The 20030-nt window shown below is 48.3% G+C and overlaps 1 protein-coding gene across 1 annotated transcript in view; it reads left to right on the top strand.

The window, feature by feature from the left end:
- Positions 1-3346: 3346 nt before the first annotated feature.
- The window catches only part of LOC142250023 (uncharacterized), a 31051-nt gene continuing 14367 nt past the window's right edge, over positions 3347-20030 (top strand). Inside the window, exon 1 of the mRNA XM_075322087.1 lies at positions 3347-3368. Coding sequence (XP_075178202.1) covers positions 3347-3368 — 22 coding nt within the window. The remainder of the gene's footprint in view (positions 3369-20030) is intronic.

Below are 20030 nucleotides of genomic sequence, written 5' to 3'. Positions count from 1 at the left end.
GTGGCAGTAACTTCGCACATTAGATGAATGTGACAGCACATTCCCATAGGTTAATTAAATGACACATGTGTAATAGCTTTTATCTAATTAAGATGTTGCATGAAACTAGCATCGCAAACGCAACACACACGCGAGCAAAAAGCATCGCACTTGCGTTGCACTCGCACCTAACGTGAACTAAAATCAGCCGAGTATTTTTCAGCCCAGTCGGACCGATTTTACTCGCATAGATGTGTTTCCACCCTTATAGATAAAAACCAAGCTTGTCAATTAGCTACCTCTAGCGGCAGCTGTAGGGCTTTTTTCCATCTGCGATTTTCATGGGCGAGTGCGATCTGTTGAAAAATCGGATTACATTCGCACCAGGGTTAATCAATGAGACAGTTTCCTCTGTCCCGTTTTTTCTCCACACAAATCGGGCTCTAGGTGCAATCACAGCATGCTGCGATTTGCACCGAGTCTCACCCCCATGCAAGCCTATGGGAGCGAGAAAAAAATTGCACTACAGATGGCTTACGCATGTCATACAGATGGCATACGCAGGTCAAAGAGATGGCATACGAATGTCAAACAGATGGCATACACATGTCACACGGATCTTTGGTGTTAAAAATCTACAGGCTTGCATAGCACTCACATGGCACTCACATGTCATACGGATGCTAGGTGAGAAAAAAAACGCACATCATACGCAGGACACTCACCCCACTTTACTGGGCGAGTATCGCGGGGATTATTTAATCGTAGATGGAAAAGAGTCCATAAAGGGAACCAGTCATCTATGAAATGCTATTTACCTGTGGCTATTGGGTTGATCTGCAGGTAAATAGCATTTAAATCCTGCCTGGCTGCGTAAGGACCCACTCACACTTGCGCTATTTTGACGCAAACGGAATCCGTCACTAATGTAGTACAGTTCATTTATTTACAGTGGAAGCGCGACATCATGTGGACACAAGCGGGTACTGCATGACACACACACGCGCCATAGTAACGCTCTTCCACTGTAAATAAATGAACTGTACTACATTAGTGACGGATTCCGTTTGCGTCAAAATAGCGCAAGTGTGAAACTAGCCTTACTGGAGCAGTTACAGAGAGAACATGAAATTATATTCTCCCTGCAGCTGCTCGCTTCCAGTCTTTGGGGCAGGGCAAGGGGCTGTAACAGTCACCACTCAGTACACAGTGAGTGTGGTTACCACTCAACTGTAACTTGATTGACAGGGATGAAAAAAAATTCAACTACACACTACAATGTTAAAAAATAGAAAGCACATGGCTTTGGTTTCTTTGGGGTGGAGGTGCATTTCCACAATTAAGAAACATGCAAAGATTTTAGATGCAGAAAAACAACGGATTATTGTTTATATATGCGAGAGTAAAATCCGCACCAAATACACAATATATGAACCCAGCCTCTGGATGCCCTACAAAAAACAATCATATAAACAGACCATGTTCACACAGAGTGTAATTGCTGGTTTTTTTTTCCTGCTGCTTTTTAAGTTCAAATTTTGCACAGAAGTCAGCACCATAATAACCAATAACAAACTATTATTATTGCGTTTTGCTGCATTTGTTTTCCTTTTTTTAGTATAGAAAGTTTTGATGCTTTAAAAACAAAAAGCAACAGTTTTTTTGCATCCTTTTTCAGGATCCCCATAGAAGCCTACGGAGAAAAAAACGCACCAAAAAATGCGTAGTTAAACTGCACGGTTGGCTGGAGGTTGCATTAAATCACATCTACTTTGCTTGGACAGTAAGGCTAAGTTCACACTTCCGTTGTTTTGCTTCCGTCAGATCCGTCATTTTTTAGATGTCAACTGACGCAACGGATGTATTATTTCACAGGATTCCGTTCACAGGAATCCTGTGAAAAATTGATCCGTTGCGTCCTTTACATCTGTTGTGCGTCCGTTTTTTGACAGATCCGTCGTGATCCGATTCTGTTTGGGACAGCCCAATGGGTGTGCCAAACTTGCTGGGCATCCTCAGTAGAGCATGACGGAATCCAGCACTGGATTCTTTCGTGTGATGGATTACGACGGAATCCAGCACCATAGGCATCCATTATAGCTTTTGACGGATGGCGACGGACACCTGCGGAGTCCGTTTTTTTGCCGTTGCATAAAAACGTTACATTCAGCGTTGCTCCCGCCTGACTGTCAGTGAGTAAACGACTGATTCCTCACACGGCGGATACAACGCAGGGCCATCAGTCACAATCCGTCGCTAATAGAAGTCTATGGGGAAAAAACGGAATCCTGCAAAATACGTTGCAGCATACCGCAATTCCTCAAGGCAATGGATTACGACTCAAGCAAAACAACGGAAGTGTGAACTTACCCTTAAATACCGCAGATTTTCTGCACAAACAAAAAACCCAATAGACAAAACACAATTTAGACTGGTTTCACATCAGCGTTTTTCTGCCGGTTGGCAAAAAAACGCAAAACGCATGTTACCGGATCCAGTAAATAACACTTGCGTTTGCATGCATTCAAGTCAAATTCAACAGGATCCTGTGACATGCGTTTTGCGTTTTCTTGCCGACCGGCAGCAAAACGCTGATGTGAAACCAGCCTAGGATGCGTTTTTTTTTCCTTGAGGATCCAGTAACATGCGTTTTGCGTTTTTTGCTGATGTGAAACCAGCCTTTACGCTACGTAGTAGCATTGCCTCAGTGGTCTAAGGCTACTTTCACACTTGCGTTGGACGGCTTCCGTAGCATTGCGTTGTGTGACGGATGCAACGGATGCGTTGCATATAGTGGCACAACGGATGCTACGGATTGTACGAAACAACGGAAAGCTTTATTTTAAATTTTTTTTTCTTCTTTACAGTTTTACCGACAGCAGACTATTGTGAACGATCAGCTGATCGCTCTCAATAGCCGGCGGCCGGTCGCTCAGCTGAGCGCTCTCACATGCTGGCGGGCGGGCGCTCAGCTGAATGTTCGCCACCGAAAGACAAAATAAAGTTTGTGATTTAAAAAAAAAAAAAAAAGAGCATGCGCAGTGAAATCCTACGGATTGCGCTGCTCAAAAAAAAGTTACATGCTGCGTTTCTTCCGCGGATGCAATGCTGACACTTGCGTTACAGTGCATTGTCCATACAAGTGTATGGAGAATAGTGCAGTGCGTTAACGGACTGCGCTATTCTCCATAGTGACGGACTCCGCTAAACGCAAGTGTGAAAGTACCCTAAATGCAATGAGTCCTGTGATAGGTGACTGAGTTCCACTCAGGTGAAGGTTATCACAGTGATCAGGGGCTTGGGGTGGAGAAGATGACAACATAAAATGCTGCATTCCCAGCACACAGTACTGACTGGTTTGTGAATGATGGAGCTCTTTTACAAGATTGGTGAGTGTGGGACAAAGCTTAAGTTCCTAAAGTATAGGGCACACATGGAGAGGTGCAGTGCACCAATCTCTTATTTATATAATTGTGCCTTTATAGGGACCTTGTCAGGTCTGCTTTTCAACCCAGCAGCTTTCATAGCTGTATGCTCAAATTCCCTGCCTAACCAGCCCTTTATAATGCTATTCCCTAATGTGAATGCTAAATAAAATAATAAATACCTTGCATTCCCTATGCTAATTAGGGCCTTGACTAGTTGGCCCTCTTTCTGTGTTATGCTCCTGTTTGCATGATAATGTGATTTCCAAGAGCCAGCTTCTGGAAGTCTTGTGCATGAGCATGGCTCATTTTGGCCATGTCTGTGTGCCTCAGAAGCAGGGTGAAACCCAGAACCTCAAATCTGTTTCATGGACGGCATAGGCCCTAGGGTAAATGCATTTTGCCAAAGTCAACAAAAGGTACCCTGACTAAAGACCATTAAAAATTAACTTAGTCATTTAAATGACCAAGTTTAAAAGAATAGATACTGGGGTAAAAATTTAGTAATGATAGCATCTCACAGGGATTTGGATTCAATTTGAAATGGCTGTGGACCAAACAATCCCCATCTATCCTCCTACTTAGATTAATCCTACCCTGTATCTGCTAACACAAATCAGCCACTAGCCTCCCTAACATGTTTCACCATGACTGGCTTCATCAGGGGAATGAGGCTATGCTACAATATTTTATTGTAGCTTCATTTCCCTGATGAAGCCAGTCATGGTGAAACCTGTTGGGGAGGCTAGTAGCTGAGGATAGATTGTTTGGTCCACAGCCATTCCAATTGAATCCAAATCCCCTTGAGATACTATAATTACTAAACCTTCACCCCAGTGTCCTTTTAAACTTGGTTACTTAATGACCCTTTTTTTTTTTTTTGCCAAAGGCAACAAAATGTTTATCAGCAGCAAGGTGGATGTTTCATTAGGCGCCCTGCGCATGTCTGGAAGTTGAAGGTGTATGTGAGCCATCTTCTGAACTTCTGGTCATGCGCAGTGTACCTAATGAAGCCAGGAAGCATCCACCCTGTTTCTGAGGCGCAGTAACATGGCCAAAATGAGCTGCACGCATCCACAGGGGTGTGATAAAACAGAAAATGACAACCCTGTGAATAGTCAAGGCCCTAACTAGTGAAGGGAAAGTGAGATTGTGTGTGCGTCGGTCCGTCCCTGTAACCCCCTCTATATAATGGCACCATCTAATCAGGTCAGTTTTTCAGTTGTCCAGGAAAATGCGCATGGCTATTGATGTTGATTCTCTCCTGAAGGTGGCCCTCTTGGATCCAGAATGGGTTAGAGGGTCAAGAGTCTTTACAAATGTAGGTGCAATGGTTTTTGATCTGCCTGTGGATGGTTCCTGGCCTGAGGACAGATTCAATTTGGGCTGTGGAGACTTGATGTCTGTCTCAAGAATGTCTAATTTCCAAATGCCACAGGGGTTATGTACAGAAGATTACATGAGGCAGGAGGCAAGATGTTCAATTGACATGTAGATGTACTCTGCTCTTCAATAGAACCAAGGGCAAATACACTGCAGTATATACAATATCCTCCCTCATAACCCCTCCCCCCTCTCTCACAGGGCATGGTTTTCTTTGATGTAGGCCTTTTGAGCTCTGGCAGTATTTAGAGCTCATGGATCCAGTTGTGAGTTCAGTGATTCATATTGGGCTACTTTCACACTTGCGTTGTGCGGCATCCGTCGCATTGCGTTGTGTAACAGATGCGTTGCATATAGTGGCACAACTGATGTGATGGATCCTGCAAAACAACGCAATCTGTTGTATATTTTTTTTTTTTTTCAAGCAATTAACTCAAATGAGCATGCTCAGTTGTGTAAAAGACAGATCCGTCACAGGAATCCGTCAAATGATGTATTCCGCCACCATAGGCGTTCGTTCTAAAAACGACGGAATCCTGCGTGCTCTTTTTTTTTTTTTTTTTTTTTTTTTTTTTTTTTAATGCTCTGGGAAGCGCAGAAAACCACTACATGCTGCATTTTTCTGCCCGGCGGATGCAGCGTCAGCCGGCAGATACAACGCAAGGCCATCCATCGCAATGCGGCGTCAATACAAGTCTATTGGAAACAGCGCACATCCGTTAACAGATTGTGCTGTTTCCCAAAGCGGCGGATTGCGACGGCTGCCAAACAACGCAAGTGTGAAAGTAGCCTTACACATCGTCCATGTTGGCTTCCAACAGCAGGCACTTCCACTCTTCATGACCATGGTGGTGCTGGATCTTGCTTATTTTTTTTTTTTTGTTCGTTTTTTCTTTTTTCTCTTAACATTGTCAACTAGATTGCACTAAAATTCTGGTGCAAATTGCCTTGAGGCTTTAAGTCATGACATTTTTGCCAGTGTCTCCCAGCTCAGCCCCAAATAAACAGCGCTGTGTAGGAGGTGGGGTGGGGATTTGATGGCACAACTTGTCTAATTCATGAGGGGTGGTGTTTTACTCCAGTCCATTCTTTGCAGGCCACTAGTCAGATCCTCATGGTTTATTAAGAAATGTGTCTCTTAAAGGGAAGGTGTCGCGTTTTTATTTTTGTATTAATAATGGTGACTATGAAATCGTGTTTTTTTTTTTTTTTAAATGGTTGTAATAAAACTGCCTTATTTGTGAACTACCTTTCTGTAGTTGTGCCTGCGGATGGTGACATCTAGAGGTGCAAAGAAGGATCACTACCGACTGTCAGTATACACTACAGGAATGATTACAGTCCATAACAAATAATCCCATGTGTGAGTGGCAGCTATTAAGTGGGTGGAACAGATTTCCTACCTCCATTCTCAATGCAGGTGAAAAGTGGCTGCAATTAGTTTATAAGACTACTAGGCTAGTAGAAAAGTTAGGCTGGAAACACACTTATGCGTGTAAAATCGGTCCGAGCTGCATGATAAAAAGTCGGACGCTTTCAGTTCACTTTATGATCAGAAAGCCATGGAACCCATAGGGTGGAGGGGCGACATGACTAGAGGGAAGGGAAGGAGTGATGGGGTTAATGGAAACAGGAATGGTTTGTTTATAAGGCAGAATAGAGGGATTGGTGGGTAGGAGGAGTTCCCTGGAGGAAGAGGTGGGACAGTTGAGGGGTGTAAGTAAAGGACTTTGACTTACCCCCTCTCTCTTGACTTCCGGATATGGAACGATCTGACTGGAGAGGTTCCTATAAGGTGTCAGGACGTCACCTTCTATTTCTCCATGGAGGAGTGGGAGTATTTAGAAGGACACAAAGATCTGTACAAGGACGTCATAATGGAGGTTCCCCAGCCCCTCACATCACCAGACTTCCGGATATGGAACGATCCGGACGTGCGACAGGATGGCTGCTACCCGGGACCAGCGAATTCATCATGGCAGTGCACGGGCCCCTGGCAGCGCGGTCCCACGCCTTGGCTGCTGGGGGTTAACCTGTTGGCACTTTCCCCTCGCTCCCCTGTCAGCTGCGGGCGGCGTCCCCCCTCCCTCATATCTCAGGTACTTGCCGTGTGCGGGGGGAGCGAGGAGGAGATGTGAGAGCCCCTTCGGGGACCCTCCGCGGTAGGACGTGGGCAGGGCAGTACTCAGCTGCTGCTCCGGCCGCGGGAGGAATCTCCGTCCGGGCCGCGGCAGCCGGGAGGGGGGCGTGGCTTGTCTGCGGCCTATTTCCGGTCCGAGCCGCGGCCTGGATTGCTGGATGCGGCGGCTCCCGGACGGGGAGAGTGCCCGGCGGTGACAGAGGCCAGCTTTACCCCTCGCGGACGGTGGGGGGGGCCGCGGAGCTGCAGCCAGTGGTGGGTCCGGCACCAGGGCAGGCGGGCCTGGGGCGACGGGTGCCCAGGAGGCGTCGGTGAGTGGGGGTGACGGCAGGGGCCCTGCGGTTTCTGCTTGGTCACCCAGATCAGGTTGCAGCTCCCGGCCGCGGCGGTCTCCCCCAGGAGGGGGAGGGCCCAGCGGACAGAGGCTTTCATGGGGCCCAGGAGGGCTGGATGCGGCGGCTCCTGGCCAGGAGAGCGCCCGGCGAGGACGGAGGCCAGCGTTACCCCCCTTCCCCCGTGGGTGGAGGGGGGGTGGCCGGGGGGCTGCAGCCAGCAAGGGGTCCGGCACCAGGGCAGGCGAGCCTGGTGCGACGGATGCCCGGGAGGCGTCGGTACGTGGGGGTGACGGCGGGGACCCTGCGGTCCCCGCCTGGTCACCCAGAGCAGGCGTGCAGCTCCCGGCAGCGGCGGTCTCCCCCAGGGGGGCGAGGACCCGGCGGACGGATGCCTTCTGGGCCCAGGTGGGCAGGAGGCTGGCGGCTCTGGATGGGAGTCTGCTGGCAGCAGGTCGGGCCACAGGTACCCCCTGTCCTTGCAGGCAGCAGGGGGGGTCGGGCCAGAAGATGAGGCCCGCGGTGGCAGCCCGTGGGTCAGGATGGTTTCCGGGGTTGTCGCCGCGGGACAGAAGATGGAGCTTGGAGGATGGTGCCCACGCGGCGTACCAGGAGGACGGCCGTGGTGGTGGCAGCGCTTCGGCGGCGTCTGCATTACATGAGCCAGAGGCGGTCGGCTCCAGCGAGGAGGAGGAGGAAGCAGCGACGGAAGAATCAGACGTCTGGATGGCGTGACTTTTATTCCGGGATACGCCGGGTCGCGGTCGGGTGAGACGGCCGTGGATTCGGCAGGGTTGGGGCGCAGTTGGTGGGGGGGGCGGCTGCGGACACGGCAGCGCCAAGTGGGTTTGTGTTTTGACAAGGTATGGGGTTTACTGCAGTGGTGTATACGGTTGTGGAGAGTGCGCATGCACCGCCGGCGGCATGGACGGGAACGGTGGGTAATAGGCGCAGGTGCGGCAGGCAGAGTGAGGGCGCATGAGGCGGCAGGGGAGCATTTTCGGGCAGAGGCGGCAAGGGCTGTGACAGAGTGAGTGGTGAGGAGCGAAGAGGGGGATGAGGTGGTGCATTGGGCTGACAGTGGTCAAGTGTGAGAGTTATGGGTGCTTCAAAGGCCCGCTGGGGGGGGGCTCACTTGCTGGAGGATGTGAGGGATAAGATTTGAATGGGGGAACGTGTAGCAATAGTTTCGCTGCTCCCCCTGGAACAGTTTCACCTGGATTAGGTTAAGCCAAGTGATTCCAGGAAGGATAAGTAGAGGGAGGGGAGCGCCGGTGGAGGCTCACCCCTCGTACATTTGCAACGTGGCTGCGGGCATTTGCGTTTTTGGCAAGGGTATCGGGGGAAGGAATTGGGTAATTGGTTCGGCATGGTTCGGTTATATGGATCCATTTGGGGTGGCTTGTTTAGGTCATATGGCGGTTTAGTCTGGCTTCAGTACGCCGTGTAATTTCAGCAAGGGAAGGTGTTGCGTGCCAGTATGCGGTAGGAGCATACGGGCACATCCTTATGGCTGCAGTGGATGGCGGCTCCTAGTCAGCCCCCCCCCTTTTGGGGGGTAGTTGGCTGTTCGGGGCGTGGAACCCCGGCGACACGGTCGATGAGGGTTTTTTGGGGGGAATAGAATGATGGGTGGTGCAGATTTGGCGCGGACGGTTGTCTTAAGCATACGTGTTGGGTTGTGGTAAGGAACATAGTAATTCTGCGTCTTTCTATTTATATTGGTGGATCTTTGCCTCCTTATTGGAAGTTTGTGCTGGGCGAGGGGACACCTGGTGGTTGTCAGTGGAAAGAGGGGTCAGGACGTGGCTTTGGGCAGGATGGGTGGGCCATTCGGGGCCCTCCTTGTCATGATTGGGTTTCTCTGTTGGTGGGTAGTGCCGGAAATGAGCTGTATATAGATGTATATATTTCGGCTTGTTCAAAACGTATCTTATCTGGAGGAGTCATCGGTGTATGCCTGCTTGGCTCCAGAATTGTCGGCGGTTTATTATGTGTCGTTGGACAGAGGGTGGGATTTGGTAAAGGCGGTGAGCCGTGGAGCATTGATGGCAAAGGTGGATTTGGAGGCGGCATTTAGGTTGTTACTGGTCCACCCTGCTAGCTAGCAGTTCTGGTGCTGCGGTGGGGAGGGGAGTTATTATTATGCTGATCGGTGGGGGCTAATGGGTTTTGTCCCATTTTATGTTCCGTTGGGGGCGGTTATTTCTTTGTGGAGTGGTTTGTGCGTGGTGTGTCCCAGCTTACACCTCTTATTCATTATAGGTTCATTCTCTTTACATCGGGTTGGCGGGTTGATGATTCGTTGAGGTTGTTTGTTTCATTGCAGATGGTGGTGGATACTCTTTTGGGCCTGTTGGCGCAGGCGAAGACTGAGGGTCCAACGCCAGTGATACAGTTTGTGGGGGATAAAGTTTGATGTTATGGTCAGAGAGGTAGGATTCGTGGGTAATGGTGTGGTCCTATGGGCTGCGATAGAGGCAGTTAGGTCAGCTAAGACGGTGCGGTTTCAGGCGGTGCAGTCTTTGCAGGGGCGGTCGAACCACGGGTGCAGAGTTACGCCGCTGGGGGGCGTGTCTGCTGGACGGCTGGCGATGGCTGCGCCAAGGGTGCAGCCATCGGATCATTTGTGTGTGGTCACGAAGGAGATCAATGACGATCTGATGGTGTAGGAGGTTTTTTCTTACGGCGATTTAGTGGCCGCGGATTGTGGCTGGGTAAGGTAGTGCCTGATGGAACGTAGCTGCGGTACTCGGATGCAGCGGGTCCAGTTGGTTTTCTGGTTGGGCATTGTGGGGTAGCGCTTCCAATCGGTGGTAGTAGTCGGGTTGGGGAGGTTGGCAGTTTTTCCAAGAGGAAGGTGTGCTGTCATTCTGACTATCAGTTGGTGGAGAATTCGATTAATAGTTGGTTTGCTAATCCTGGGGCCAAGGGTGGCGTACTTGCGACAGTTGGTTTCGCAATTGTATGCGTTTAAAAAAGAAAAAAAAAAAAAAAAAAATGGTATGCGTGGCGCAACCAGTACTGGGGTTCGCCAAGGGAATAGCAGCTGCTTTGTTTCCTTCCAGTTCTGCAGGTCTCGGGAGTTGAGGCCGCGTAACAGACGAGGTGGGCACGGTGTGTCCTGAGGGCTTGTGGAGTCTGGTGTGGCTGTGTTGGGGAGCGGCTCGGTGCCCAGTGACTGAGGTTATTTGGGGCTGATATCCAGAAGTGTGGGTGGCGCGGATAACGTTGTTTGGGACAATGTGTGAGGAAGGCCCGGTGGAGTATTTGGTGGGGGTGTTGGCAGTGGTGATTAACGGTTTTCAGGCTGCTAGGCCGGCGTCAGCAGTGGAGCAGAGGGTGGCGGCTGTGGCTGTCTTGTTGAGGATTAGATGTGGAGAGATGTTTTCGCAGGATCTTAGTGCGCGGCAGGCCTTGAAGGGTTTGGTCGTAAGGGTGTGAGGCAGCGGGATACAAGGGTTCGTCTCCGTTGTTTTGTGGAAGCGTTTGGTGAGTGATTTGTGGTGGCTATGTTCATCTGAGCACGAGCAGGTTTTGTTTCCCTTGTCCAAAACGGTTTGTGTTAGCCTTTTGGGAGGCTTTGAGATTGTGGGGTTGGTCAGCCCATCTACGGTTAGGAGCGGAGGTTGGATGTTGGAGGATGTGTCCGAGGTGGTGCAGTGGGTTGAGCGCCGGCTTTGTCGCTCACCGAATCAGATTAGGCGGGTGGTGAAGGTTGGTGTTGTTATACGCGGTCCCGGGTGCGGAATTTATGTTGTGAGGACGCCCAGGATCATTATTGTGTCGCGTTTGTTAAGGTACCATTTTGTGGCAGCGCTGCAGACTGGATTGCAGGTGGCGGGGGTGGGCGCCCGGAATACTACGGGTCGTCTTCCTTCTGGATTGGGCTTCCACGGAGGCCCCTCGGTGGGCTCAGAAAAGGGGTGGTGAGAAGTATTGGGAGGTGGGAGTCCTCTTGTTTCGGTGTTACGTTGGCCTCAGTTGTTATCGGGTTAAGGCCAATGGGGGCGTTTGAGTCTTTTGGGAGTGGAATGGGTTGGCGTAACAGGTTGGGGTTATCTGTGGGTTTATAACCTCTGGGTTTTGTGGTGAGGGTGTGCCTCATTTGGATATTTGGGCATTCGTTGGTTCTCGGGGCCTCGACGGTCTGAGGCTCGCCCAAATTTTGCCAGTGGGGTCTGGACGGGTCGATGGTACTGGTCCAGTGAGTGGGAGGCAGCGATTAGGTATCTCGAGAAGTTATTTATGAATGTTTTAAAAAAAAAAAAAAAAAAAATTTGTTGGTTTGTTGCATTGTGGAAGACATACCCGGGCTTAATCGTGGGGTAGTTTTTGATAGTGTGACCGGTTTGGAATGGCGTGTGGCTTGTGCGGTAGGCAGTATCAATCGAGCCTTTATTGGGGGGCGGCGCCTAAAGTTGGTGGCGCTGAACTGGTGGTTTTGGTGATGCGATGGGGGTGCATCTTAACGTTCTTGGTGCTGTTTGTGGACGCTGGGATTGCGTGGAGGTGTGGTACAAGCTTTTGGTGTGTGGCGGGTCCAGGCCACGTAAGGAGTCACGTGCCCTGTCCTGTGGCGGGGGGTAGGTCTGGTCCAGAGGCGGTTGAAGGCAATGGTAACTGGACAGAGAGACACCATCTTGGTATGGTGGCTCCAGGTTCCGGGATGTTGCAGGCACGGGGTTCTGCAAAGTTGGAGGGTTAATCCGTAGGTGATTAATACCTCATCTCTGGGTCGGTGTGTTGCGGCCAGGGATACTGGGGTGAGAAGTGGTTCCTGGACTGGGCCTACTCAGGGTTGTATATTTACTGTATTGGTTACTGTGTTACCTATTGTTATTTGTTGGGGTCGCCCGTTGGACGGCGCCCCCTTGTGTTAGTATGTAAATAATAGGTAATAAAGGCTGCTGTGGCCAATTTTAAACCAAGTCACATGCAGTTCGTGTATTATTTACAGATGGTATTGGTGGGTAACACACATACAGCACGACTGGAGAATCCTTCCTCAATGGTCAAGAAAGCCATGGAACCCATAGGGTGGAGGGGCGACATGACTAGAGGGAAGGGAAGGAGTGATGGGGTTAATGGAAACAGGAATGGTTTGTTTATAAGGCAGAATAGAGGGATTGGTGGGTAGGAGGAGTTCCCTGGAGGAAGAGGTGGGACAGTTGAGGGGTGTAAGTAAAGGACTTTGACTTACCCCCTCTCTCTTGACTTCCGGATATGGAACGATCCCCGCCCACCCTCCCTTGTGTTTAATACCGAGGGGAATTTTGTCTGGGTTGTTTCTTTGTCACAGCAGCGGGGGGTAGGTCTGGTCCAGAGGCGGTTGAAGGCAATGGTAACTGGACAGAGAGACACCATCTTGGTATGGTGGCTCCAGGTTCCGGGATGTTGCAGGCACGGGGTTCTGCAAAGTTGGAGGGTTAATCCGTAGGTGATTAATACCTCATCTCTGGGTCGGTGTGTTGCGGCCAGGGATACTGGGGTGAGAAGTGGTTCCTGGACTGGGCCTACTCAGGGTTGTATATTTACTGTATTGGTTACTGTGTTACCTATTGTTATTTGTTGGGGTCGCCCGTTGGACGGCGCCCCCTTGTGTTAGTATGTAAATAATAGGTAATAAAGGCTGCTGTGGCCAATTTTAAACCAAGTCACATGCAGTTCGTGTATTATTTACAGATGGTATTGGTGGGTAACACACATACAGCACGACTGGAGAATCCTTCCTCAATGGTCAAGTATGCAATGCAACTGCACTTCGATCCTGGGATTTTTCTCATGATTGCAGTGCGTGTACAATGCGTGTTTGATGCGTATAGGATCCGTTTTTACTATGTCATTTGCCATTCAGCTTTGCTACATGGCCGCTGACAGCAGACAGAGCCATGTAGTGTCGCGGGCGGAGGGGACGCGCTCGGGTCCAAGGCTTCTGCTGCTGCTACTCGGTGGCTCGAGCGGTGGACCGGACCCGGGGACTCAAGCAGCGCTCCTCAGCCGTGAGTGAAAAGGTGGGGTGTGTGTTTAGGGCGATTGTTCGTGACACCACCCACGGGACGTGGTGATGATGGTACCACCGTTGCTGGTAACGGGGATCCCGGGAGAGATGGTAGGGTGCAGCTAGGATGTTGTCCCCTCCGTGGGTAGGGGGGTTGGTGATCCCGGTGGTGTAACGGGGAGGCCAGATGGCTGGGGTGCAGGTACTGCGCGGCGCGGTGCCGGACGGCACTGGTGTACTCAATCACTGACAGTCGTTGGTAAACCAAAAACTATGGGGAGATAAGGTATGCACACCAGTGACTATGTAAGGGGAATACATGAAATAGCAGAAACTGCTGTGTGAATACTGACTTGAAAAATCCAATAGCTATATGCAAGAGTGAATATGTGAAAAATGGAATCTGCATTACTGCCATGAATACTCTTCACTCTTGCATATAGCTATTGGATTTTTCAAGTCAGTATTCACACAGCAGTTTCTGCTATTTCATGTATTCCCCTTACATAGTCACTGGTGTGCATACCTTATCTCCCCATGTTTTTTTAGGTTTTTGCACCCAGTTCGGACTTAGAATGGTGTTCCAAACGTTATTCCTATTTGTTAGTATTTTTTCGTTTGTGAACCCTCCCCAACCACACCTATTGCCAATCCATATCATACGCATAAATAGCCTGGGTCTCAGCTTCCCATACACTGTAGGTTTTTTAACTGCATGAGAGGACACACAAGCTAGGGACCCCAACGTAGAGAAATACTTTGGCGTAGTGTTGGGGCTCTATTGCATTGATCAATTCAGTAGCTAAATTTCTCTTGATTCATATGTTCATGGCAGTAATGCAGATTCCATTTTTCACATATTCACTCTTGCATATAGCTATTGGATTTTTCAAGTCAGTATTCACACAGCAGTTTCTGCTATTTCATGTATTCCCCTTACATAGTCACTGGTGTGCATACCTTATCTCCCCATAGTGATGTTTTTTTTAGGTTTTTGCACCCAGTTCAGACTTAGGAATAACGTTTGGAACACCATTCTATTTGGTAAACCAAAAACGGCCGGATGCAGTGTTGTTGTGCTCTCCCCGGACGGCTGATGGTGGCTGTCTTTCCCTGCACCTGTGAAGAGTTTCTTTACTCCTGTGGTTGCCCACCGGTAGTCTGTTCCCTGGTGTATAGGTGCCGTAGGAGCCCGTTTTGCCCGCAGGCACTAGCCCTTGGACCTCTAGCCTGTGGCGGTGGTTGTATATCCTCTCTGGGTGGACTGTTGCCTTCAATCGGGACTTGGTTGTTAGGAAACCCCTGGGGTTCCTGTCACATTTTGGATTTGACTATTGACGGCGGCTCCAAGCCTGGTCGGGGTCCGATGACCCTGCCTGTGTGCTTAGCTTCACTCCGTTCCCCGGTCCGGTACCGGCGGGCCGACGCCCGAGCCCGGTCCTTACGGCTCTGCGGAGTTCCACAAACTCCTGCAGACGGCCACCACCATCTGCCAACCTTGCTGTCAGTGCCTGGGCTCCTACCCAGACACCTGAAGTGTTTACTCCTCACTTTCACCTCCAAGACTGATCTGACACTTTTCCCGCCTCCAGGCCTGTGAACTCGGTAGGTGGGGCCAACCGCCTGGCTCCGCCCCACCTGGTGTGGACATCAGACCCTGGAGGGAGGCAACAAGGGTTTTTGGTTGACGGTTGTAACTATCTAGGGTGGGGGGGGTGTATGTTGGTATGTATGTATGTTACTACCTGGCTAGTCCAGGGCGTCACAGTAGCAGAGCTGAATAGCCGCTGACAGTAGCCAGACAGCCGCATGATCAGAATGAGTTCGGATGAACTTCACCCGACTTCATTGTCATCCTGCGGCTCTGTCTGTGTGGCATGGCCCCTGATTTTCGGTGACCGCAAATCCCCTGAGTGACGGCAGTGAGCCGTGCGATTAGTGGTGCCGTCACTGAGGTTACCCGTGGCCACAGCTGAAGTCCTCCAGCTGAGATCTGTGGCCGTGGGTGACGTCATTGCTGATAGCGCGACTCACTTCAGTCGCTGCGGGGAGCTCACAGAGCGGTCGTGGTCTGACTGCTGTCAGCTTCTGCTGTAGCAGAGCTGACAGCGTCGAGGGACCTCTGTGGATTGTCGGACATGGAAGGGTATTTTGGGGACTTGAATAAAGTGGTGAAAGGGTGTTTTTTTTTTTTTTTGTTTTTTTTCCTAATCAAGGATTTTTTTTGGTGGATGTCTTCATTTTCTTACCTTCCATGATTAACCTGTAAGTTTATCTTGGGGAGACGCCTGCCATGATTAATCTAGGACTTAGTGGCAGCTATGGGCTGCTGCCATTAACTCCTTATTACCTCGATTGCCATCGCACCAGGGCAATTCGGGATGGCCGGGTACAGTCCCAGGACTGTCGCATCTAATGGATGCGGCTATTCCGGGCAGCTGCTGGCTGATATTGTTAGGGTGGTTGGCTCCCCATCCTGACAATACTAGCCTTCAGCCGTGTGGCTTTAACCTGGCTGGTATTTAAATTGGGGGGGACCGCACGCCATTTTTTTTAAATTTTTTTATTTTTTTTTTAATTTTACTGCATGATATAGACCCGCCCACCAGCAGCTGTGATTGGTTGCAGTGAGACAGCTGTCACTCATTGTGGGGGCTTGCCTGACTGTAACAAATCATAGGCGCCGGTGGGTGGGTAAAGCAGGGGATGAGATTGAATAATTAACGGCCGGCTTTTTCAAAAGAGAAGCCACCGGCACAGTGAACGCCGTGCCGCGCTGGTGATCGGTGAGTATGAGAGGGGGGAAGGAATAGACCGACATGGACAGAGTGAGAGAGACCGAGAGGGAGAGACCGACTGACAGAGTGACCGACATTGTGAGACCTCTCATTTCCAGTGTTTTGTGAAACATGCGATAAATGTATTTAGAAAAACGAATGTCACTAGGATGGTGTGAGTGCCGTCCCGTGACATCCATTTATTTACCCGCTCCCATAGACTTGCATTGGAGAGACTCGTGCAAGAAACTCAAACGCATGCTGCGTTTTTTTTTTTTTTTTTTTTTGTCAGATTTGGACTGAGAAAAAAATAGCAGATGGGAGCTGCCTCATTGAGTAACGTGTTGTCTTGCTAAATTCTACTAAAAAGGGGGCTGAAAGCCCGTACTTACGAAGCGCTCACTGATATCCTAATCAGGCACGAATACTAATATTCTTTATAGCAAGATACTATTTATTTTAATAGCACATGAATAGTTAATGGTACATAGGCATTTAGAATCTTATATAATAACAGAAATATGCATCAACATTACTGTTTGTTGTAGCAATCCTTTCACATCAGAGGGAACTCGAGTTAATGATAAAGGAATCAACATCATGGCATCTTGCATCACAGGAACAGTGCGTACGTACACTTCAATGTCCTGGAAGGTTTTCCCTTAACATTAAGCGAGTTCGGTGTATTTTTTTATAGGAAAATATTGTAGGTTGGGTTTACATGGTCACCAGCATATGACAGCTGAGTCATGTTCATGTAACTTGACCACAAGCTGCTGTGGGCACCAGTAGCTTCCTGCACATTTAGCCAGTGGTCAACTGGCCGACCAGTTGACCATTGTGTTAGTGAAATATTGCAATGAGCCGTAAATTTCATATGCAAGCTTCCTTAAACCTGTCTTTAAGCTAACCACAAGTTTCCGGCAAGTGGAACTGTGAATGTTACTTCATTTATCTTGAAAACTGCTTCAAGACATGTATTCTTTGGTCATCATATTGGCCCTCCAAAGGACATCTCTTTGATACTGAATTGATAGGTCAAATAATATCTGGGATCACTCCTATCTTTTATGATTATGCCTATCTAATCACACATTCTTTCAGTCATATCACATTGGTATCACAATCGGTCCTTGATCCCAGGGATTATTTTCCATCATCAGTATTCCACTAGAAGATCACTCGGAATATACCATACCATGACCAAGAAATATTATTTGCCACAAATTTTGTTTTCTTGGTTTGTTTAGATAAACGTTGAATCACAAATATAATCACTTTCACTACTTTTGTACAGTATATTAAAACTAAAAGCAATATTATCTGAAAAGCTCCCTTGAATATCATGTGTTTTGGCATTTGCTCGATATTCAAAGGAATCATTACACATTTCCCGATATGTTACTACAAGTTTCACTAGACCCATTTATGAACATATTGGCATAAGGCCATAACATATCATGAATTGTCTTTTCCACTAAGCTGGGTTTAAAAGCATCTACAGTATTTATAGCTGTCCCAAAACTTATTTTTATATTCCCCATAGAGATGAATCCCAGGTTAGTCAGTCCAGTCTTATATCTTAGTACCCAAATTCCTCCCTTAAAAGCCAGATATTGCAAATTGGTGACTGTTGCATTCAAATTGCCTTGCCACCATGGAAGATTGATCCATCCCACTATGGAAATGGGTACTGTAGTATTCTATAGACGAACACTTCGAGTGTTTTTATCAGCAAGATGATCAGAACAACTTTTCTACTTTAAGATTTCCTCCATCGATACCGGGACATCCAGATAAGGGATACTGGTGGCTGTAACCGGAGAATGTGTACGGATCCAGCAATCTGTGTGTTGAAAATGTGATGGTGCATCAGAAATTCATTCGCCGCAGGTTCCTCCTGATGTAGACTTGTCCATCCAACGACCAGAGAGGCAAACATCAAACACAGGAATTTCTCCATCTCATCACTATCGAGCTCTTCCCAATAACCGATACCATGGATTCCGCTTATTTACAACACCATCTGCAAATAAAGATACACTATTATTCTCGTAAATAACATTTTTCTTGTGGGACATATTCCCACTTCCCCACTCCTGGTCTCGTTATCAGGAGAGTACGATCTTTTCCGACCGCTATTACCTCTGTCTCTGAGGGCGGTCCTTGGAGGTTTTGAATCCATATTTTTGCTCCTACATTTGTAATATTAGAGGATCCAAAACCTTTAGTACCCCGTATTGTTAATTCTGCCGGGGCAGTTCCTTCTCTTATTTCAGACAAGTTTATTGGGATTATCAACATCTGAGCAACCCTCTGGTGTTTCACCAAAATCAAAGGTTCATTTCCAAAATTTAGCATCAGTACCTTGATTTCTCCCTGATAATCTGCATCTATTACCCCTCCCACCACTATGGCTCCTTTTAACGCTAAACTAGAACGAGTGGCTATTTGACCATAATGATTCGTTGGTATATGGCAACGCAATCCTGTTGAAATTGGTTTTACCTTACCTGGGGGTACCACGACAGTTTCCAATGTACTGAGGTCTAAACCTGCTGAATAAGGCGTCGCTCTTTCTGGTGTGCCCAAACAGCTGTACCTTGTCTTGTCAACTGTTGGACTGACTTGTCTGATGGCTGCTGCTTTATCTGCTTCTGAATTAAACAAACGTTCAAGTGAGTTAGTAGGGACATGAGCATCGACATGAAATACAGTGGTCTTGGTAGATTGAATAATCCCTTCAATGTCTTGCCACACTTCCCTGACCATCTCAAACGCATTTTGCTGTTCCTCTCCCCATTGGAACTCATATTTTTTACTCGTTACTTTGTACAAATGAGCCAACATTTGTCCCAAATGAGGGATATGTTGTCTCCAAAAATCAAACAATCCAATATAAGACTGAGTCTCCTGTTTGGATTTAGGGACCGGAAAATTAATAATTTTCTGTCTGGCATTGGGCAAGATCTCTCTGTGCCCCTTGTTCCACTGAATCCCTAGAAATGTTACCACCTGAGATGGTCCTTGAACCTTGGCATCACTGATTTCCCATCCTTTACTCCTCATATGAGCAACCAGTTTTGTCAATTGATCTTTCACACTTTGCTCATCTTGTCCTTGTATCATTATATCATTGATATAATGTGAAATCTGCATTTCCTTATGACAAGACATAACCACAAAGGAGAATTTTCCTTTGGTTAGATTAAGAGTCATCCATTTTAGGATATCAATTCCCAAAATATATTCTGGTATAGGTACTACCAGCACCGTATACTGCTTGATAGGTAAATTACCTATCTTCAAAGCTACCTGTGTCTGAACCCCAGTGATCACTTGACCACCTAGTCCAGCAATTTTTACTCGAGGTCCTTTTATTTTTTCTGGGTTCCCATGAATTAAAGTAGCCTCCGCCCCCGTGTCAATCAAAGCTGGGACTCTTTGAACATTTCCCCCTTTCCAATGTATGCTAAGATTGACGTAGGGACGTTCGTCCCTTTTCATCAATAGGGGGGCTTGGCTGGCTACCTATGGTAAATCACTTCCTTCTGAACTTTCATTTACACAGACTTCAGTCTGTGTATTAGCCCTTCCTTCCGTGACCTTTGTGGCCACGGCTGCAGCCAGTTCTTCCCATGGATAAACTGACTGAAAATCTTCCCAAGACACATTCTTTGGGGGTTTTTCCCCTTTTCCCTCTGATTTCTTTACCTTGGGGGTTTTTGAACCCCCTTCCACATTTGTAGTGGTCACTTTCTTTGTGGATAGAACTTTCTGTTTGTACAACTTCCATAATTCTCGTGTCTCCTTTCCATCAATCCTTTCCTTATTGATCCCGGCTTTAAGCAAAGCCTGGAACATGTCTTTGTGAGACACCCGTGGGGCCTTCCCTACTGATTTCTCTTTCCAATCAGGATTGTTTAGCTTACTGTTACCAACATGGCCTCCAGGGGATGATTTATCCCACTGTCCCATATCCTGTAACTCCCT

Source organism: Anomaloglossus baeobatrachus, chromosome 8 (assembly GCF_048569485.1).
Source record: "Anomaloglossus baeobatrachus isolate aAnoBae1 chromosome 8, aAnoBae1.hap1, whole genome shotgun sequence".
NCBI lineage: Eukaryota > Metazoa > Chordata > Amphibia > Anura > Aromobatidae > Anomaloglossus > Anomaloglossus baeobatrachus.
This window is presented reverse-complemented; position numbering and strand designations above follow the sequence as displayed.